Source organism: Schistocerca serialis, chromosome 6, assembly GCF_023864345.2.
Source record: "Schistocerca serialis cubense isolate TAMUIC-IGC-003099 chromosome 6, iqSchSeri2.2, whole genome shotgun sequence".
NCBI classification, from domain to species: domain Eukaryota; kingdom Metazoa; phylum Arthropoda; class Insecta; order Orthoptera; family Acrididae; genus Schistocerca; species Schistocerca serialis.
Genome location: NC_064643.1, coordinates 407,257,426 through 407,281,076, shown reverse-complemented (window position 1 = coordinate 407,281,076; position 23,651 = coordinate 407,257,426). Strand labels below are relative to the sequence as shown.

The 23,651-nt window shown below is 39.7% G+C and overlaps 1 protein-coding gene across 2 annotated transcripts in view; it reads right to left on the bottom strand.

The window, feature by feature from the left end:
- LOC126484124 (HEAT repeat-containing protein 1) overlaps nucleotides 1-23,651 on the bottom strand; it is a 271,959-nt gene that overhangs the window by 227,235 nt on the left and 21,073 nt on the right. Inside the window, exons 2-4 of one of the 2 annotated variants that reach the window (XM_050107506.1) lie at nucleotides 11,938-12,154; nucleotides 2,312-2,807; nucleotides 1,313-1,629 (exon numbers count right to left, since the gene is read on the bottom strand). In XM_050107506.1, the coding sequence (XP_049963463.1) occupies nucleotides 1,313-1,629; nucleotides 2,312-2,807; nucleotides 11,938-12,154 (1,030 nt within the window). Of the gene's footprint in view, nucleotides 1-1,312; nucleotides 1,630-2,311; nucleotides 2,808-11,937; nucleotides 12,155-23,651 lie in introns of those variants that run through there. The other variant, XM_050107508.1, reaches the window with a different exon arrangement.

Sequence of the window (23,651 nt, the reverse complement as noted above, 5' to 3'; positions counted from 1 at the left end):
AATGATACTTGTGAGCAATAAAACAATATAATCAATTACTATATGAGAGCACAACTACTATGTGAATTTAATATTAATTTTCATGAGGTGAGCCTAAGGGACAACAAGTGTCTTCGAGGAGGAACAGCAAATACAATAACTTCACAAAAGGAAGTGCTGTGGGGGCAAGATACTGACACTCCTTGCATCAGCAGCCTACATCAGAGTGGCAGGTCATCCCTTGAATAAATGCCAAATCAAACAATGACTGTACAGAATTTGGAAGACGAATGAGTACTGTATAGTTATTATTATCCCGATCTTTCAGTGAGAACTATCCATTTACATTGACATTCAGAATTAAGATGATGATGGTAGTGTTATCAAATAATTAAGTTCTTGTTGTAAGAAGACCACTGTATTGAATCTTAAGAATATATGGTGTATATAAGTAGTGCCGTCACATTTATTTTAAGAAAAACAGATATTGTGCTCAATCATTATCTTTCAAAATAAACTGCATAAATCAATGAAGAACACTTAAAATGTTAATTAAACAACTAAATGACAGCAGAATAATATTTAGCATTCACTGTCAAGATAAACTTAAACTTCGAAATGCCAAACTGTTACTGTATTACGATGTCTAGGTGGTGAACAGGCATTACAGCATTGTTACAATAATTATTTTTCATCTTTTTCATTAGCTAAATAGCCTCACCACAAGAAATCCTTATGGACAATTTTCACAACTTTGTGACTTACATTATGTCATGACATACAAGTAAAAAATTGTTATCAACATTAATAAGCTTTCCATGCTGTAATGAAACGTATTTGAAATGTGTACACTTGTGAACAGATTAGGTTTGTTTGTTCTACATCTTCTAGGTGGTTCTAAATCTTTTCCAATTTCTCCCCTCTTGCCAGGATCTGTCTGACAGCTCATTAACTCATTTCTGATACAGAAGCAAGTAAACAGCTACTGCAGACTCACTGCAGAAATAATCCAGCTATTAATATGAATTGTACAGGGGAAAAAAGAAAAAGGAAATGGACACGTAACTCAGAATAGTTAACTACCACTTGAACTCAGATGCACAAAGTTTAGATGACTGATGAATGATATTTTCAATCATGGTATTTTCAAACTAAACCACACTTACATGATCCTGAAACTAGTACATAAGTATCAGTAAGTCTATTTTTGATTAACTGGCAATACAAAAAATTGCAATAGCATCTGTGACACACACACACACACACACACACACACACACACACGGAGAGGGAGAGAGAGAGAGAGAGAGAGAGAGAGAGAGAATGAACTTACTGAACAATCTTAAATACTTCATCATTTTCTGAATCTAGTGGAACTTCTGTAAACAGTTCATCTGCAAAATTTTTCAGTTCTTCCATGCACTCCGGCTGCTGCTCCATGGTGCACAGTATTTGTGACAACAATGGTATCAGCAGAGGTGTAACAACACCACCAGCTGTTGCTAGTTTTCCTAAAATAACTGGAAAATCTTTCCGCTTTACAATATTCAGTAATGCTTTCCTTGGGAAAGTACTAAGTGATTCATTCTGAAACTGGTACAGCTGCAACAACAGGAGGACTATTTCTCCGGTTAAAGAAGCATTCGGATTCTGAAACAGAAAATAGGACTTGGAACAAACTGGAAAAGAAACATTAATGGATACATATTCTTGCACTTAAAATTTTGGAACATATACAAAAATAATTATATGACAAAATAAAAATAATGTATCAATTACACAGCAATGATATTTTATACTAACAACATTATATTATAAACAGTGAAAAATAAATTTGCACTTCCATAATCAAATCAGCACTTGTGACCACAAGTAAAACAATGGTTGATTAAAGAGATGTGGATTAGTGAGGTATAATTAAACACGCAAATTAACAACAAACAAAAGAAAAAGTAGAATGGCTATTGAATGACAGCTAGATATGATAGTAAAGCTCTCAGAATATGCCCGTAAGTTATAATATGATACTATGTTGAGCGTCTAGCAAGTGAACGACAATAAATGGTGCACTAAAGTAAATAGGCCCATTCACTGCTCTGAAACACAATATTCTCTGTCAATGTAAGGAGAACTTGCATATGAACACACACCAAAATATTTATAAAAACTAGGCACCCTTAATGAAATGCAAATCTACCAATGCCAGAAGAAGCAAAATTAAAAGACATGGACTTGTTAGAGTGATATGACGCTGTGGGAAAGTGAAAATGCACAAATTTTCATTTGAAAACTCCACAAAATAGAACAAAACAGGATTTCACAGCATACAAACCTTTGAGACCTTTATGATGATTGTTGTGAGTAATTTTTCTGACAGAAGAGATTTTCGTGCCAACTGAGCTGTGATCATGAAAGCAGAGGCTGCAAAATCAAAAACTGGTGAATGTAGTGCTTTTATCAAAATCTTCAGTATGTGCATAATCTGCACATCTAAGACAGACTTTTTGCACTCTAGAGCTCCGACAATAGTTGTGCTAGTGAAAGCAAATAATGTTGTCAAAACGGCAGCATTGTCTTTATTTACTTTTACAGCTTTAAGAGCCATTTCACAGACAAAATTTAAAAATCCAACATCACTAGCACAATGATTGAGAAGTGTGGTTTTTGAAAGTGGGACTCCTGGCTTTTGCAGTGGATGCAACCAGTGCCATTTATTAGCAGGATCCTTAACATCAAATAGTTGTACCATACGCACAAACAGCAGACTTTCATGGTATGGAAGAATCAGCATCATCAGCTCATCAACATTATATTGGTTAATATGAAACCTGCAACATAAACAAAAACATCAATAATATTGACTAACATAAGCGACTGATTCTCTCTGACAGTAAATTCAACACTAACACAATTCCTTGCCTTGTACTGGAAAATGTGTTCTTTATCCCACCTTGTGCATACAAAATAATATTTGCCATCTCGCCATCTCCTTTTCCATAACCATACTCCCAACGTACAGATCCCAAATGGCATGGACAATTAGAGTTGTAGTGATGAAAAGAAAAACATTGTAAAAATACCCTGAGTGCCTGATTAACATTGACACGGTACAACAGGAAATTATACTGATCATACTAGCTCAAGAACAATACCTTCCAATTGTTTTCTAATGTAAAATCATTCCCTCTAAAATCATATCAGCTTTTTCCAGTTCCCAACACAAATTGTGAATGGTATTAAAGCCTGTCATATAGAGACAAACAACTCATTATCTTAGGGGGGAGGGGGGGGAGGGAGGGGGAGGGGGAGGGGGAGGAGGGAGTGGCACAATTCAATCAACATTCCAATGTGTCATGTTCAAGCAATTTGTATGGTATGGGTATTTTCATAACACAAATCAGCAGTAGAACTTATTTGCCACTCTCAAAATTATGGAGTATACTGGGAAGCAGTATTCAGTTTAAATGTCCCACTTCTCACTTCCCAGGTATAATGAAATCACACAAACTGACTGACAGTTGCCGTTTGTATATAAATTCCTATTACCATATTTCACAGTCATTTCTGATACAGAACACAGTCAGAAGATCCAAGTCATAGAAAATCTTGCTACTATTGAAGCCATTTAACGTTCAAACATGAGTACACATTCCTGAGGGAATTTTAGATTCTCAGAATCATTAATTTTTAAGAAAGTAAAGGGCTTTGTCTGAATTGGCCACCAAGTAAAAATAAATTTCAGTTTCAAACTTTGGAAACTTCATAACTTCATACTGGAATATTAACAATAGTAGGAAAACGATAAGACTGCTACGCACCGTAAAGATGGCCTATTGAATTGCAGACAGGCACAATGAAAAGACTGTTAAACTTTATAGTTTTTGGCCAAAGCCTTCTTCAGCAAAGAAAACACACACACACATTTACACAAGCAAGCACACTGATGCACACATGACCACTACCACTGGCAGCTCTGATTGGTGGGACTATCCGGTGGTAGCAGTCACGTGTACGAGGTATGGTTGCTTGTGTGAATGAGTGGGTTTTCTTTGGTGAAGAATGCTTTGGCAGGAAGTTATAATGTGTAGGACACCTCATCCTTTTGTTGTGTCTATTTGCAATTCAAATTTCAGTTCACAATTGTAAAATGAAAGCATATCATCATTAGTGATATGACAATACAAAGAAAATAACTGCTCTTACAATGACTCATTGGTGAAAGATCAGAAAGCCACCTTGTCACTATAAGGACTGGCATTTAGATAAGGTTCTCATTATGTTACACTTTGCTATACGACTTGCAATTGTGAGAATGGTCCAATATGCATTCTGAAATAGTTATCATCATTAGTAATATACTGTATCTCTCTGCCCCTGGAAGCTTTTATTTGAAGATTGCGATTCTGTATATTTTTAATTGGAATAACCATGTTCAATATGATAGCTGAATACCTCCGCAGACATTGTACATAAACTCAACCTGCACAAAATTTGTTAGCATACATCACTAAGCAATGTATGACGGTGGCATATGTATTATGGTTACAGTTGCACCAAAGAGCATGTAGTACAAAACACATTTACTAATACACATGTTGCAACTGTGGTTACTCATTTCAACAGTATGAAGTGTGTAGGAAGGATGACAGTTTCGAAAGAGCAGCAAGTAATTAACAGTACCACATGACAAGCTTCAAGTGAGTTATTCAAACAAGATGACATGCTGTTAACACACAGTATGCTGACAGCATTGATAATGAAGTAGCACATAAATTTCAGATTCATTTTCAGCATGGACAGCAACCATGTTTAAAGATATCACAGCAGTGTACTGCTACATATGTGAAAAGACTCAGGACCACACGTCCATATGGATGGTGGTCAACTAACAACACAGAAGTGTGTTACACAAACCAGTACCCTTGTACCCGACGACGGTCTAACAGTCAAAAACTACTCTGTGTAGCAAATAATAAATATTGTAGAATATTACACCAGTGTTGTGTGTGTTTCATTCACAATACAGGGTGTACATAAAAACCAGGAACACTTTCAATTATTTATTACACAAGAACAAAACATTGTACAGATATCATACATATGTCATTTTGATGAGAAACCCTGAAACTTTTTTTCATGTATGCCACCACAGCGCAGTTTGGTAATTTAACGATAGTCAGCGCTAGTCGCAAACATGACGAGTTCAGGTGCGGAGCGAGCTTTCTGGGTGTTGGAGTTCGACAAAAACAAGTGAGCTACAGCTGTTCAACAGATGTTTAGAACCAAGTACGATACGACCAACAAGGAAGCCCTTTACCACTGGCACTACAAATTCGTTACGATGGGTTGCTTGTGCCCAGCGAAAAAAACTTTCATAGTTTCTCTTAAAAATGCAATATGTATGACATCTGTGCAATAAATAATTGAAAGTGTTCCCGGACTTTATGTACACCCTGTATTATGAATGAAACACACAAAACATTGGTGTAATATTCAACAATATTTATTATTTATCACACGAACTGGTTTTCGACTGATATGCTACCATCATAAAATATTCTGCCAAGAGCCGATGGAACAGACAATCAATGCAAGATAGAGCAGCCTCATTTTATTTTGCCTATAAAATTATGGTGATACCCATAATTTAAAAAATGTTTTTTTGGACACACTGTTTTAGAGTTACTAACTTTTGGACTTTCCAAAAGGTTCAATTTCTGCCATATTCTGAAACCTTAAAATGGCCATCTCTCATAAACTATTTGACTTATGGACCTTATATTTGTACCATTTTATTCAGACACTTACAAGCTTTACAATATTTGCTATCTGACAACATGCATGATAATACTAAATTTCCCCCAACCATCTTTTTCCTAATTCATAAAATTTCAGGTTTGCTTTCTAATATGTTTCTCAGTCACACACTATTTGTTAATGAGTGTGCCAAATTTCATGGTGATATTTCAAAGCAACATCATCATCATCATCATCATCATTTAAGACTGATTATGCCTTTCAGCGTTCAGTCTGGAGCATAGCCCCCCTTATACAGTTCCTCCATGATCCCCTATTCAGTGCTAACATTGGTGCCTCTTCTGATGTTAAACCTATTACTTCAAAATCATTCTTAACCGAATCCAGGTACCTTCTCCTCGGTCTGCCCCGACTCCTCCTACCCTCTACTGCTGAATCCATGAGTCTCTTGGGTAACCTTTGCTTCTCCCATGTGTGTAACATGACCCCACCATCTAAGCCTGTTTGCCCTGACTGCTACATCTATACAGTTCATTCCCAGTTTTTCTTTGATTCCCTAATTGTGGACACCCTCCTGCCACTGTTCCCATCTACTAGTACCTGCAATCATCCTAGCTACTTTCATATCCGTAACCTCAACCTTGTTGATAAGGTGACCTGAATCCACCCAGCTTTCGCTCCCATACAACAAAGTTGGTCGAAAGATTGAACGGTGCACAGATAACTTAGTCTTGGTACTGACTTCCTTCTTGCAGAAGAGAGTAGATCGTAGCTGAGCACTCACTGCATTAGCTTTGCTACACCTCGCTTCCAATTCTTTCACTATGTTGCCATCCTGTGAGAATATGCATCCTAAGTACTTGAAACTGTCCACCTGTTCTAACTCTGTTCCTCCTATTTGGCACTCAATCCGTTTATATTTCTTTCCCACTGACATTACTTTCGTTTTGGAGATGCTAATCTTCATACCATAGTCCTTACATTTCTGATCTAGCTCTGAAATATTACTTTGCAAACTTTCAATCGAATCTGCCATCACAACTAAGTCATCCGCATATGCAAGACTGCTTATTTTGTGTTCACATATCTTAATCTCACCCAGCCAGTCTATTGTTTTCAACATATGATCCATAAATAATATGAACAACAGTGGAGACAGGTTGCAGCCTTGTCTTACCCCTGAAACTACTCTGAACTATGAACTCAATTTACCGTCAACTCTAACTGCTGCCTGACTATCCATGTAAAGACCTTTAATTGCTTGCAAAAGTTTGCCTCCTATTCCATAATCTTGTAGAACAGACAATAACTTCCTCCTAGGAACCCGGTCATATGCCTTTTCTAGATCTATAAAGCATAGATACAATTCCCTGTTCCACTCATAACACTTCTCCATTATTTGCCGTAAGCTAAAGATCTGGTCCTGACAACCTCTAAGAGGCCTAAACCCACACTGATTTTCATCCAATTGGTCCTCAACTAATACTCGCACTTTCCTTTCAACAATACCTGAGAAGATTTTACCCACAATGCTGATTAAAGAGATACCTCTATAGTTGTTACAATCTTTTCTGTTTCCATGTTTAAATATTGGTGTGATTACTGCTTTTGTCCAGTCTGATGGAACCTGTCCCGACTCCCAGGCCATTTCAATTATCCTGTGTAGCCATTTAAGACCTGACATTCCACTGTATTTGATGAGTTCTGACTTAATTTCATCCACCCCAGCCGCTTTATTGCACTGCAATCTATTGACCATTTTTTCCACTTCCTCAAATGTGATCCTATTTCCATCATCATTCCTATCCCATTCTACCTCGAAATCTGAAACATTACTGATCGCATTTTCACCTACATTGAGCAACTCTTCAAAATATTCCCTCCATTTGCCCAAGGCATCCGCAGGATTCACCAGCAGTTTTCTTGACCTGTCCAAAATACTTGTCATTTCCTTCTTACCTCCCTTTCGAAGACTGCTAATTACACTCCAGAATGGTTTTCCAGCAGCTTGACCCATAGTCTCCAACCTGTTTCCAAAGTCTTCCCACGATTTCTTCTTGCATGCTGCAATTACCTGTTTGGCTTTGTTTCTTTCTTCAACATAACTTTCTCTGTCTACCTGGGTTCTGGTTTGTAGCCATTTTTGATACGCCTTCTTTTTCCTTTTACAGGCTGCCTTGACTGTATCATTCCACCAAGCTGTTTGCTTCATCCCACTTTTACACACTACTGTTCCAAGACATCCTTTAGCCACTTCTAGTACTGTGTCCCTGTACCTTGTCCATTACTTTTCCAATGACTGTAATTGACTACATTCAACTAACTGGTACCTTTCTGAGATCGCTGTTATGTACTTGTGCCTGATTTCCTTATCCTGAAGTTTCTCCACTCTTATCCTCCTACATGTGGACCTGACCTCCTGCACTTTCGGCCTCACAATCCCAATTTCACTGCAGATTAAATAATGATCAGTGTCATCAAAGAATCCCCTGAATACACGTGTGTCCCTCACAGCCTTCCTGAATTCCTGATCTGTTATTACACTCCTGGAAATGGAAAAAAGAACACATTGACACGGGTGTGTCAGACCCACCATACTTGCTCCGGACACTGCGAGAGGGCTGTACAAGCAATGATCACACGCACGGCACAGCGGACACACCAGGAACCGCGGTGTTGGCCGTCGAATGGCGCTAGCTGCGCAGCATTTGTGCACCGCCGCCGTCAGTGTCAGCCAGTTTGCCGTGGCATACGGAGCTCCATCGCAGTCTTTAACACTGGTAGCATGCCGCGACAGCGTGGACGTGAACCGTATGTGCAGTTGACGGACTTTGAGCGAGGGCGTATAGTGGGCATGCGGGAGGCCGGGTGGACGTACCGCCGAATTGCTCAACACGTGGGGCGTGAGGTCTCCACAGTACATCGATGTTGTCGCCAGTGGTCGGCGGAAGGTGCACGTGCCCGTCGACCTGGGACCGGACCGCAGCGACGCACAGATGCACGCCAAGACCGTAGGATCCTACGCAGTGCCGTAGGGGACCGCACCGCCACTTCCCAGCAAATTAGGGACACTGTTGCTCCTGGGGTATCGGCGAGGACCATTCGCAACCGTCTCCATGAAGCTGGGCTACGGTCCCGCACACCGTTAGGCCGTCTTCCGCTCACGCCCCAACATCGTGCAGCCCGCCTCCAGTGGTGTCGCGACAGGCGTGAATGGAGGGACGAATGGAGACGTGTCGTCTTCAGCGATGAGAGTCGCTTCTGCCTTGGTGCCAATGATGGTCGTATGCGTGTTTGGCGCCGTGCAGGTGAGCGCCACAATCAGGACTGCATACGACCGAGGCACACAGGGCCAACACCCGGCATCATGGTGTGGGGAGCGATCTCCTACACTGGCCGTACACCACTGGTGATCGTCGAGGGGACACTGAATAGTGCACGGTACATCCAAACCGTCATCGAACCCATCGTTCTACCATTCCTAGACCGGCAAGGGAACTTGCTGTTCCAACAGGACAATGCACGTCCGCATGTATCCCGTGCCACCCAACGTGCTCTAGAAGGTGTAAGTCAACTACCCTGGCCAGCAAGATCTCCAGATCTGTCCCCCATTGAGCATGTTTGGGACTGGATGAAGCGTCGTCTCACGCGGTCTGCACGTCCAGCACGAACGCTGGTCCAACTGAGGCGCCAGGTGGAAATGGCATGGCAAGCCGTTCCACAGGACTACATCCAGCATCTCTACGAGCATCTCCATGGGAGAATAGCAGCCTGCATTGCTGCGAAATGTGGATATACACTGAACTAGTGCCGACATTGTGCATGCTCTGTGGCCTGTGTCTATGTGCCTGTGGTTCTGTCAGTGTGATCATGTGATGTATCTGACCCCAGGAATGTGTCAATAAAGTTTCCCCTTCCTGGGACAATGAATTCACGGTGTTCTTATTTCAATTTCCAGGAGTGTATATAGTCAATGACAGATCTGGTTCCCCTGCCTTCCCAAGTATACCGGTGAATGTTCTTATGTTTAAAAAAGGAGTTTGTGATTACTAAGCCCATACTGGCACAGAAATCCAAGAGTTGTTTCTCGTTCCTGTTGGCCTCCATATCCTCTCCAAATTTACCCATAACCTTTTCATACCCTTCTGTTCGATTTCCAATCCAGGCGTTAAAATCACCCATGAGCAGAACTCTGTCCTTGTCCTTTACTCTAACAACTACATCACTGAGTGCCTCATTTAAACTATCCATATTATCTTGATCTGTCCCTTCACAATGCGAATATACTGACACAATCCTAATTTTCTTGCTAGGCACTGTCAAATCTATCCACATCAGTCGTTTGTTTACATACCTTATTGCAACTACGCTGGGTTCCATTTCTTTCCTGATGTAAAGCCCTACACCCCATTGTGCTATTCCTGCTTTGACTCCTGACAGGTAGACCTTGTATTCTCCCACTTCCTCTTCTTTCTCACCCCTTACCCGAATGTCACTAACAGCTAAAACGTCCAGCCCCATCTTACTTGCAGCCTCTGCCAGCTCTACCTTCTTCCCAGAGTAGCCCCCATTGATATTAATAGCTCCCCATCTCATTACCATTTGTTTGCCAAGTCGTATCTTTGGAGTCCCTGGTTTGTCAGTTAGAGGTGGGACTCCGTCACCTCCAAAGGTCCGAGGCATTTTGCTCTGATTGTTGCCAGCATCATATTTAAAATACCAGGGAAGCAGGTTGCTAGCCTTACTTGCCCCGAGTCCCATTGGGTTTTACACCTAACGGCTGAGGGACTAACCGGTGGATTTGGTAGTCTTTGCCGTATGAGCACAAAGGTGACCACGACTCAGAATATGTCCGAGATGCCCAGCCTTATTCCAAAATAACTGGTATCCCGACTGTCGGGACCACTTACTTGGCCACTCATACGTTGCCCGTGGTTCATGAACTAGGACATGACTACAGGAACCCACACCATGAACCAAAGCAACATACTGGAATAAAACTGAGAACTAAGAGAACATTTTTCATTGCAAGGCACTCAAATAACACACTATTAAACAGCAACAGCTAAACCCTTGTTTAATTAATAACATTAATATATTTGTAAAATAAAAGAACAAGTAATTAAGTTCTTTGTTACCTTTATGGATGATGCAGACTGTTAGGGTGTATGGAACAATATTTTCATAGTTGAGATGGGAATGTCAAATCTGAATTTACTTGCCTTTTCTAATAATGCAATAAACTGATTGTCAAAAAAAAAAAAAAAAAAAAAGCAATGATTTGAAAGCCTTATTTGGTTTATGCCATTCAAGGTTTCCACTGAATCTTGTTACTAAGTCCAAAAGCCTACAGACTAAGCACTGGGTGCTGTACTTACCAGTAAGATAAAAGTTTTATTAAGTTTGCACTGGAGTACCATAGCAAATTTGATGCATACATTAAACAAATACTGCAGAACTAACAGGCATTTTTAAAAGATGTGATTTTGGAATTCAAAGAAATTTAAAAATAATTCGGTTTGGGGAAAATTCAGCACTTTTATGAATATAGTCAAGTAGTGCATATTTTTAAATCCTATAAGAAACTGAAGAAGAAGGCATACATTTTAGGTCTGTAAGTTACATAGTTTTTGAGATACAGTTATTTTAAGATTTCAAAGTACAATAAAATCATACAATTTCAAGAATTTTAAAAATTAATAACTTAAAAACAAAAGGTACAAAAATTAATTTTGAATTTTTCCGACAAACAACTGCTACTAGCAATGTACAAAAATTTATCACAATCTGAGGTGTCAAGAACCACACCACCGCACCGGTAAAGCAGACAATGGGTGTCATCTAGCAGCTATGCCAGTTCATGCTGAGATTTTGCCATGGATGAAATCCTGCTTGTGGCAGACACTAAGAGTGTATCTTGTATTTTGGTCACCATATATTCTGTAGCGTGTAGCTCAGTAACATGTTGACATGTAATCATATGAACATACTGTCTTAAAAAATACTGCTCTTTTACCAGTTCTTTTAATTTGCCACAACATGACAAAATCTGACTATTTTCTGCTACACGTTTGTCAGAAAAAAATGTGTGTGTGAGGAATACCACAATGGTTTACGTTACGTATTACAAAAATCCCTATTTTCCTACCACTGATAAAACATTTCAGATGAGACTCACACCAACAGAAGTTTGATACTAACCTATATATAAGCCACTCTAACACTTTGTGCGCCGGTTTCAACAAGAAATATGGTGAAAGCATCAGTAAAAATCTTTCAATGTGTTGGTTCAGCTTCTCATTTGCTTCAGACGATTCAACTGATCTTTCTAGAGATTTTGACAACAAGCTAAACAAAGTAGTTTCAAAATCAGCAAATTTTGAATTCAGCGTTTTCAGTTCATGTAGTCCAGCCATTCCTGAAACAATGAAACCAGTACTGTTACAATAATAACTCGTGAAACTGAGAAGCATACAAAAATTATTGGTGAACTTCCATTATTGCCATTCTACGACAGTAAAAAGAGTAACAATTTTTGCATTTCTATCAAACAATAAGATAAATTATTCAAAACATAAGCCTCAAACAATGGGAAGGTATTTCCCATTCACATGTTTAGCTTTGTCTCCTGTAACCTAGTGCCCTGGGTGACTCTCCAATCTAATAATTGTAGATGTTCCACTTCTTTCACATCTTTATTTCTTTTACTGATGGATTTGTCAATGTTTTCCTCTGTCTTTATACCTGCCTGTTATCATATGGGTGATTAAATCTTTCTTTTCACCTTTAACTCATATATGCTACTTAAATATATCAGATTTGCTTCTAAAAGATCAATCCTGCATAAAAAAGTTTACATATTTCAGTTTAGCATCTTAACTATCTCACTGATTGGAGTTAAGAGAAGTTTAACTATTCCCTAACAAGTGATCTCTCAGACAGTGAGAGACCCACTATAACAACAACAAAATACCTGCATGTCATCAACAAATCACTAAAATAAACAATGCATAGTGTTAGAGAGTCAGTGAGAAAATAAATGATAACCGGTTTACACTCTGTGCTAGCTGATCTTCAACCATCCTGTGAGACTCATCAATCAGTCTGTGACCATCTATTCCTCTCTTCTTGTATACAAAACATTCTCTATTTGCAAACTTTATGAGGTTTATGAATATGTAAACAATACACCAATATATACATCTGCCGTATAATCTGTCTCTACCGAATACAAAATGTTGCTATTAAACACACAACCAAAACTTACGTGATCATTCCACTAAGTATCCGTGTATAATTGCTACAGTCCCATTTATAGATATGACATGAGTGGCTCTAGTAATGTCTCATCAGACAAATGCCTCTTCTCTAACATTTAGCAAAGTAAAGATGTTAACACTATTGTGAATTAACTTATATTTAATTATAACAGAAATGAGTAAAAAAACGGGATTAGCTAGATCACAATAAACAATGGAAAGGAAGAAAAATATACAGTGGAAATCAATGATACATATGTAAGGCTGAACTTGGATAGGCCTTGAAACACACAAACAAAATGGAATAGCTCGACCTGAGATACTGAGCTCATCAAATGTGGAGAGCTAATAATACTGTTATTATTGAAACTGTGCAATAATTGATTGCGCACATACAACAAGGGCAGAGGACAGCACTAACACTACTTTTTATACTACTGAGGAATCTTTGCTGTCTGCCAACAGAACTACTAGACTTTGTTATGTGACTATGATGGTCATCCACATGATTGCAATTCAGCTTATTCCCTTTTCCTTTGTCTTCCCCTTATATCATTTTTCCTTCAAGAAGCAGCCTTTCATTGTCAATCTGTTTTATTCACGATCATATGTTCTCCTGATATGTGACGCCAACTGCCATTTTATTAGTGTTTGTAAAACCAAATAAAACGAAGAACCTGCCAGAGAGCTACCGACCTATTGCACGTCCTAGTGCATGCTACAAATTACTAGAAAGGGTGCTTCTAAACAGATTAGGCCCCGTTATACTGGAAAGTGTCCCAGTGGAACAGGCAGGTTTTAGACCACTGCACAGTACAGTGTAGACTACACCTGCATCTACACGGACACTCCGCAAGCCACTATACAGCGCATGGGTGAGGGTACTGTACCACTACTAGTAATTTCCTTTCCTGTTCCACTGACAAATAGAGCAAGGCAAAGTCAACGTCTATATGCCTCCATATGAGCCCTAATTTCTCGTATTTTATCTTCGTGGCCTTTACGCACAACGTACGTTGGCAGCAGTAGAATCATTCGGCAGTCAGATGCCAGTTCCCCAAATTTTCTTCAAGTGTTTCTCAAAAGAATATTGCCCTTCCTCCAGGGATTCCCATTTGAGATCCTGAAGCTTCTCCATAACACTTGCATGTAATTCAAACCTACCAGTAACACATCTAGCAGCCCACCTCTGAATTGCTTCAATGTCTTCCTTCAATCAGACCTAGTACAGATCCCCAAACGCTCAAACAGTACTCAAGAACAGGTTGCACCAGTGACCTACATGTAATCTCCTTTACAGGTGAACCACTCATTCCCAAAATTCTCCCAATAAACCAAAGTCTACCATTTGCCTTCCCTACCACAGTTCCCACACGCTTGTTCCTTTTCATATCACCTTGCAACATTATCCCCAGATATTTAAATGACTTGACTGTGATAAGCAGGACACTAGCAATACTGCAACTGAACATTAGAGGTTTGTTCTTCCTAAAACCACATTAACTTACACTCTTCCACATTTAGAGCCAGCTGCCATTCATCACACCAACTAGGAATTTTGTCTAAGTCGTCTTGTATCTTCCGACAGTCACTCAACTTCAGCACCTTACCATTACACCACAGCATCATCAGCAAACAACCGTAGATTTCTGCCCATCCTGTCTGCCAAATCACTTATGTACATAGGATCAAAAGCAGACCTATCACACTTCCCTGGAGCACACCTGATGATAACTGTGTCTCTGCTGAATATTCACTGTTGAGGGTGATATATTGGGTTCTATTACTTCAGAAGTATTAAGCCACTCGCATATCTGTGAACTTATTCCATATACTCGTACCTTTGTCAAGCCTGCAAGGGGATGCCATGTCAAATGCTTTCTGAAAATCTAGAAATATGGGATCTTCCTGTTGCCCCTCATTCACAGTTCACAGCAGATCACGCAACAAAAGGACAAGCTGAGTTATGCACATGTGATCCTTTCTAAAACAATGCTAATTCATGGACATAAGCTTCTCATTGCCAAAGTTTATTATACTTGAACTGAGAATATGTTCAAGAATTCTGTAGAAAACCAAAGTTAGGGATACTGATCTGTAATTTTGCGAGTCCGTTCTTTTATCCTTCTTATAGACTGAAGTCAACTGCGCTTTTCTCCGGTCACTTGGGTCTTCGTGCTGGGTGAGAGATTCATGATAAACGCAAGTTAGATAATGGACCAATGCTGTAGAGTATCTTTGTAAAATTGAATTGGGATTCCATCCAGACCTGATGATTTATTTGATTTCAAATCTTTCAGGTGTTTCTCTACAGCAAAGAAGCTTATTACTATGTTATCCATATGGGCATCTGTCCGATGATCAAATGACGGTATGTTTGTACAATTCTACCGTGTGAATGATTTCTTGAAAGTAAAATTTAAAAACTCAGCTTTCATTTTGCTGCCTTCAACTGCCACATCAGACTGGTTAACAAGAGATTGAATGGAAGCATTAAACCCACTTAGCAATTTTACATATGACCAGAATTTTCTTGTGTTCTCTGCCAGATGATCTGCCTGTAAGGTGTGAAGGTGGCTGCTGTATGCTTTATGCATAGATCTTTTCACAGACACACAAATGCCTACCAACCTTTGCTTATTGTCATTTGTGCGTTCTCAATTAATCAAGAGTCCAACGGCCCGTGTGCCCTTAGCATCTTCCGAATTTTGTTATTAAACCATTGTGGGACTTTCCCATCCTTTATCCACTTTCTAGACACATAATTCCCCACACCATGATTTACAAATTGCTTAAACTTTGCCCATAATTCCTCTACATCCATCTTACTGGAACTACATGATGTCAATTCACTGTCTCAGTGAGATGCTCAATACAGTTTTCAGAAAATGTGTTCAAAACTATCTCGCATGACTCTCAGTCTGTACCCCCCCCCCCCCCCCCCCCCACACTATGAATCCATCGGCATCCCTACCGTGTCTATCATTGGTAGGTTACAATTGCCCCTAACCAGTACTGCATGATCTGGGTATTTTTGCAGTACTGACTGTAGACTTTCTTTGAATGACTCTAGAACTGTCACAGCAGAGCTGGGTGGCTCGTAAAAACATGCAAAAATTAACTTGGTTTTGCCTATATCTGTTATACGTGAGCAGATAACTCCACTGCTACACTTAACTTTGACCTCAACAGAGACAATATTTTTGTCAGCTGCAATGAACACTCCCCCTCTTCAGCCTCTAATCTGTCTTTCTGATATACGTTCCATGACTTGCTAAATATCTCAGAGCGTTCCACTTCAGGTTTGAGCCAGGTATTGGTCTTGCAAATAATTTGAGTGTGAAAACTTTCCTGGACTGCAGTAAACTGGGGAATTTAACTATGAATACTTCGACAATTTACTGCCAAAATTTTGACAGTCAAAATGTCTTTACTCTGAATGCCATCTGACTTCCCTTGCCGCCTATCGACTGACAAGTTTTCATCAGAGCACCTCAAACTACTGTCTAGCCTAAAAAACCCTCATGTGGTCTCCACAAGAACTCTGTTACCCAAGTAGCTGCTTCCTTTGTGCAATGCACTGCTGATATATCAAGGGTGTCCTACTAATCCCCACACAATAACACAGGTCTCGAAATCTGCAGCCACAACAATCACAGAATCGACAAAGCCTTTGGCTAAGACTCTCCACTCACACAAGGCCAGCAATCTTGACCATCTCTGACAGGTGCCTGTGTGAACTGAGAATACCCTCAGAACCCATGCGACTGGCATCGTCAGTGCCAATGCGAGCCACAACTTGCAGATGACTGCACCCTACACGTTCGTTACCCGCAGGCAAGGCCACCTCCACATCACAGATGAGGATTCCAGGCAGACATATCGAGTGCACATTGGCTTTATTTCCAGCCCTGAATGCTATCTGCCTACAGGGCACAATTTTACATTTCTGAACATTTAAAGCAAGTTGGCAATATTTGCACCACTTCGATATCTCTCAAGATCCGTTTCAATATTTATGCAGCTTCTTTCAGACACTACTTAATCATACAATGAGGCCCCAAAGAAACTGGTATAGGCATGTGTATTCAAATACAGAGATATGTAACCAGGCAGAATGTGGTGTTGCAGTTGACAACGCCTTTATAAGACAAGTATCTGGCACAGTTGTTGGATTGATTACTGGCTGCTGCTGCAATGGCAGGTTATCAATATTTAAGTGGGTTTGAACACGGTGTTGTAGTCGGCACATGAGCAGTGGGGCATAGCATCTCCGAAGTAGCGATGAAGTGGGGATTTTCCCATACGACCATTTCACAAGTGTACAGTGATATCAGGAATCCAGTAAAACATCAAATCTCCAACACTGCTGTGGATGGAAAAAAATCCTGCAAGAATGGGACCAACGACAACTGAAGAGAATCATTCAATATGACAGAAGTGCAACACTTCCGTAAATTGCTGCTGATTTCAATGCTGGGCCATCAACAAGTGTCAGCATGTGAACCATTCAATGAAACACCATTGATATGGGCTTTTGGAACCCACTCATGTACCCTTGGTGACTGCATGGCACAAATCTTTACGCCTCGCCTGGGCCCATCAATATCGACGTTGGACTGTTGATGACTGGAAACATATTGCATGGTCTGAGAAGTCTCATTTCGAAATTGTATCGACCAGATGGACGTGTACAGGTATGCAGACAACCTCATGAGTCCACGGACCCTGCATATCAGCAGTGGACTGTTCCAGCTGGTGGAGGCTCTGCAATGGTGTTGGGCGTGTGTAGTTGGAGTGATATGGGACCCCTGATATGTCTAGATACAACTCTGACAAGTGATATGTACGTAAGTATCCTGTCTGACCACCTGCATCTATTCATGTCCACTGTGCATTCCGACGGACTTGAGCAATTCCACCAGGACAATGCAACACCCTACACATCCAGAATTGCTACAGAGTGGCTCCAGGAACACACTTCTGAGTTTAAACACTTCCACTGCCCACCAAACTCCCCAGACATGAACATTATTGAGCGTATCTGGAATGCTTTGCAAAGCACTATTCAGAATTAACTCTCCACTCCCTCATACTCTTATGGATTTATGGACAGCCCTGCAGGATTTATGGTGTCAATTCCATCCAGCACTACTTCAGACATTAGTGGACACCATACCGCATCGTGTTGCGGCACTTCTGTGTGCTCTCAGGGGCCCTACACAATATTAGGCAGTTGTACCACTTTTTTTGGCTCTCCAATGTAGATAACTGCATCATCTGCTAAAAGTCTGAAGTTACTTTTAATATTGTCCCCAAGGTCATTAATATACAACATGAACAGCAAGGGTGCCAACACACTTCTCTGGGGCACAACCGAAGTTACTTCTACGTCTAATGATGGCTCTCCATCCCAGATAACCTACTACATCATCCCTGTAATTTCTATTGATACCTCATACAAACGAACTTTTGATGACAAATGTAGGTGTGATACTGAGTTGAATGTATTTCAGAAATCAGGAAATACTGCATCTGACTGCCCTGATCCAAAGCTTTCAGTATGTCACATGAGAAATGCGCTAGTTGGGTTTCACACGATCAATGTTTTCAGAAACCATGTTGGTTGGCATTGAGGAGATCATTCTGTTCAACATACTCATTATGTTTGAACTCAGAATCTGTTCTAAGATTCTGCAACAAATCAATGTCAACAATATTGGTAGTAGTTATGTGGATCACTTCTACTATCGTTCTTGTAGACAGGTGTGAACTGTGCTTTTTTCCAAGCACTGGGCACAGCTTTTTGTTTGAGGGATCTACAGTACATTATAATAAGAAGTGGGGCTAATTCACCTGCAAACTCAGTATAGAATCTGATAGGGATTCCACTGAGCCCTGGCGTATTGTTTAATTTTAATGATTTCAGCTGTTTCTCAATATCACTGACACTAATACGTATTTCAGTCTTTTCAGTGGCACGAGGATTAAATTGGGGCAATTCTCCTGTGTTTTCCTTTGTAAAGGAACATTTGAAAACCGAGTTAAGCATGCTTGTGTGAATGAATGTGTGTGTGTTTCTCTTTCTTTTTCTGGTGAAGGCTGTGGCTGAAAGCTAATACGTACTTGTGTCTGTCTGTGATTCAATATATCATCTTTATGGTAAGTAGCAATCCATATTTTCCTTACAGTGTTGGTCTGTGTTTTGTTTTTTTTAGTGAATTGTACATGTTAGATAGGTAATAGGAAAATAGCAGGCAATGCGGGAAAGAATGCCAGTGCGCACTTGGTACGTCTGCTGGGGGATCTCATCTGAGACGCAAAGGTGGTTTGCTGGTAGCTATTGAACACACTGGTTGCAACTAGCTGGAAATAGTGGCACATGTTGGTACAAAGGACACCTGCCGCTTGGGTTCTGAGGCCATCCTCAGTTCCTTTCAACAGATGGCTGGTTTGGTAAAGGTAACTAGCATTGCAATGGGAGTGCAGGCTAAGCTCACTATCTGTAGAATTGTACCCAGGGTTGACCATGCATGGCCCTCTGATTTGGAGCAAAGTGGAAAGTCTAAACAAGAGTCTCAGATGATACTGTGACAGTATCGAATGCAAATTTCTCGACATCTACAATCAGATATAGAATGTAGGTTTCATGTGCAGGAAACAGCTACTAGGATAGCAGAGTATGTGTGATGTGCACATGGGGTTTTTTAGATTACAGAAACCCTCCTTTGCATCGGAGACACATTGTCCGCCAAAATCAAAGATACATCAGTCAGAATATCCTCAGCAAATGCTTGTCCTCACAGACCAGGTACAGGAAAGATTAATATGATATTAGTAAACTGAAGGAGTGTCCAAGGAAAAAAAATACCAGAATTGCTACAACTTACTGAAGTTTATAGTCCATATAGTATTAGGAACAGAAAGTTGGCTGAAATCTGAAGCAAATAGCAATGGAATCCTAAGTTCAGACTGGAATATTTATTGTAAGGGTAGGTTAGTCACCAAAGATGGTGGTGTATTTATTGCAGTAAAGAACTGAATAATACCGAATGTGGTTATTATGCATTCTAAATGTGAATACTCTGGGTGGAGTTACGCACCACAGAATAAAAATTGCAGAGTATCTGTGTAGCCAATACCAAATATTCAGTCTGAAGATGAAGACAAGGAGCATGAGTAGAAAAAATTCTAAAGCATCGTTCAATATGCCTTAAACAAGTATGTTCCAAACAAGGTCTTCACAGATGGGAAAGACCCATCTTGGTCTTAAAGCCACGTTAGAAAACTGCTACATAAGCAAGGAGAGCTTCATCGCAGATTCAAGAGAAGTCAAAACCTAACTGACAATAAAAACTGAAAGCAGCGAAAATCAGTGCAAGGAGAGTAATGAGAGAAGTGTTCAATAACTTTGACAGTAAAATTTTGTCAACTGATGTGACCAAAAATGCTGAGAGATTTTGGTCTTACATAAAATCATTAAGCAGTTTGTAATTATCATACAGGTACCAAGACAGAAGATAACAGAGAGAAGGCCAAAATACTGGATTTGGTCTTCTGGAATTGTTCCACCACAGAAGATCAAGATACAGTCACTCCTATCAATCATCATACGAATGTAGAAAAGGTACATATTGAGATAACTGAGAATGGAACAGAAAAGCAACTATGATCACATAATAGTGGAAAAGCACCTGGACCAGAAGGCATACCCACAAGATTCTACAAACATTATGTGAAAGAACTTGTTCCCCTCCAAGCAGCAGTTTATCCTAGTTCATTGCAGCAACAGTTGGTACCTGGCGAACGGAAAGCAGCACAGCTTCACATTTTCAGGATTGGTCATAGGACAGATGAACATAATTTCAGGTCTACATCATTTATGTCAATCTGTTATAGAATTGTAGAACATGTTTAATGCTAAAGAACCGTAACTTTTTTGACAACCAAACTCTGCTCTATAAAAATCAACATCGATTCCATACACATGGATCTTGTGGAACTCAGCTTGCTCTGTTGCTCCATGAGATCCATAATACTGTAGAAAATGGCACTTAGATTGATGCTATGTTCCTTGACTTCAGGAAGACATATGAAAACTGTTCCATGTTGCTGTTTAGTGGGGAAAAAAAACACACACAACAGAGTATAGGACCAGAATGACGACTGGATACAAGACTTCCTTGCAGATAGAAATCAACACGTCGCTCTTAATGGAACAAAATCGAAAGGCTTAAAGATACTTTCCAGAGCATCCAAAAGCAGTTCATAGGACCATCACTATTTAAAATGTATATAAATGATCTAGCAGGTAGCGTTGGAAGCTCTTTAAGACTGCAGACACACTTGTCTGTAAGAAAGCAGCAAGTCCAGAAGACAGTATCGATTTGTGAATGACCTACATAGGATTGATGGTGCAGTCTCTGGCAGCTGACCCTGAACATCGACAAACGCAACATATTGGAAATACACAGGAAAAGTAATCCACTACAATGTAACCCTACTACTGATGGCAAATTACTGGAAACAATATTTCAGAGTAACTATCCAAAGTGACTTTCAGTTGAATAACCACATAAAACAAATAGTAGGAAAAGCAGACGCCAAACTGGAATTCATGGAAAGAAGGCAATGTAACTCATCCATGAAAGAAGTGGCTTACAAGGCACTCTTGTGCAGCTGATTCTTGAGTACTTTTCATAGAGAGAGAGAGAGAGAGAGAGGGGGGGGGGGGGGGGGGGGAGAGATTCAATGCAAAGCAGCACATTTCGCCATGGGACTGTTTTTTTAGTGCGAGAGCATTGCAGAGGTGCTCAACTCCAATGGCAGATGCTGCAAGAGGCATTGTGCATCGTGGACAGGTTTACAACCAAAATTTAGAGAGAGTACTCCAGGATGAGTCGGACATATTACTTCCTCCCACATACATCTCATGAAGTCACTATGATAAGAAAATTCAAAAAATTAGAGCTAATACAGAAGCTTACTGACAATGAATCTTACCACACTCTCATGAGTGGACTAGGGAAGGAGGGACCAGTCAGTGAGGTATCAGAAGTACCCTACACCAAACACAGTCTGGTGGCTTGAAGAGCAGTGATGTAGCTGGATAATGAAAACTCACTGAAAATAAAAGAAAATATTTATTTTCTATCCCCAGCAGTACAACCAGCAGCACTAATCTGTCTGCTTCAGTTTGAGACATATCTATAAAACCCACTGATGAACAAAAACAACCTCTAGTAATATGTTTTTCTTTCTGCTTCATTGCCGATAGAAAAAAAAATGCGGACAGGTTGTTACAAAATTCATCCATATATAGTACCAAAAATGATGCCGAAGTCTGTAATGTTTGTCAATTTTTCTTCCCCAAAACTCAAGGCATAAAAAAACAAATTCCTTAGCTTTGTTAAGGGGGGAAGATTTCATGAAACTGAAGAGAGTGGAGGAGTTATTCTGTGTAAGCAGCATGAGAACAGCTTCACACACAAAAACTCCAAGTGTCTTGTGTATCCTTTAAAGATTTAAAAAGTAAGTATGGAGAGAATGCATAAGTTGCTGCTCTGCTAGATGAAACATATGTTCTTGAAGTTGAAGAAAACTGAGCATACACAGAAAGAATTGCAGTATTACTTTGATACACAGCTTTTCAAGAAATAGCTCAAAGAGGTCATAACGAATTGAAAAATAGTGCGAATCAGAGGAAACTTTTAGAGTTAATAGAACTTAGAGGGAAAAACGATCCAGGTCCTAAAAAAATAAACTTGAATCTAAAAGGGAAAAACACACTCATTTTGATGAAATTCTTAGCATCATGAACAATATCATGCTAGAATGTACCTCCAATCAAGTGAAAGAAGTCCACTACTTTACTCTAATGGTTGACAAGTCAAAAGATTGTTCAAAAACTAAGCAACTATCAACTGTTATTCAGTTATATTTAGACGCCAACATATATAAATGGCTTCCAGGTTTTGAACCCGCCCAAAAAATAAATAATTAAATGTTAGTTCTAAAAAAGCTAGCAAACTGTAAAGTTATTTTAATATGTTGAGTTGCAAAAACATATCATGGAGCTGCAGTTATGATTGGTTCTTGTGCAGATGTTCATTCAAGCTCTTTTAATCACTGAAGTCCTGTAAGTCATTTGCACAGACTGTATGAACCGTAAGTTGAATCTCGTTATAGTAGCAACATGTTGAGGGATCAAGTCAGCTACAGATTTTTTTATGACAGTGTAGGGGCTCAATATTTTACAAGTGGGTCAACAGTGTATCAAATGTTTACTGATACGCAAATAAGAATGAAGATTCAAAAGTGGAATTAAAAAAGTGACACTAGATGGTCCTGTCACTAAGATTCGTATTAGGCTGTGAAGAAGACAACTGAAGCTATCATTGTAACCCCAGAAAATATTCAAGCATAAAACTCAGAGTAAGTTGCAGAAGCATAAGGACGTAGTTAAGTAACTTTTATTTTTCCATTTATGCTTGTTCACAAGTGTGCTAGAAAAGTGCAAGTCAGTACTTTATTTTCTTCAGGACAAAGATTGTGATACTGTTGTTGCAATGAACTCACCAAAGTTACAACAGATCATTTTAACCAAATTCAGGGATCAGACTTAGGTTTCACTTAGGTATGGAAAGAAAGCGTATT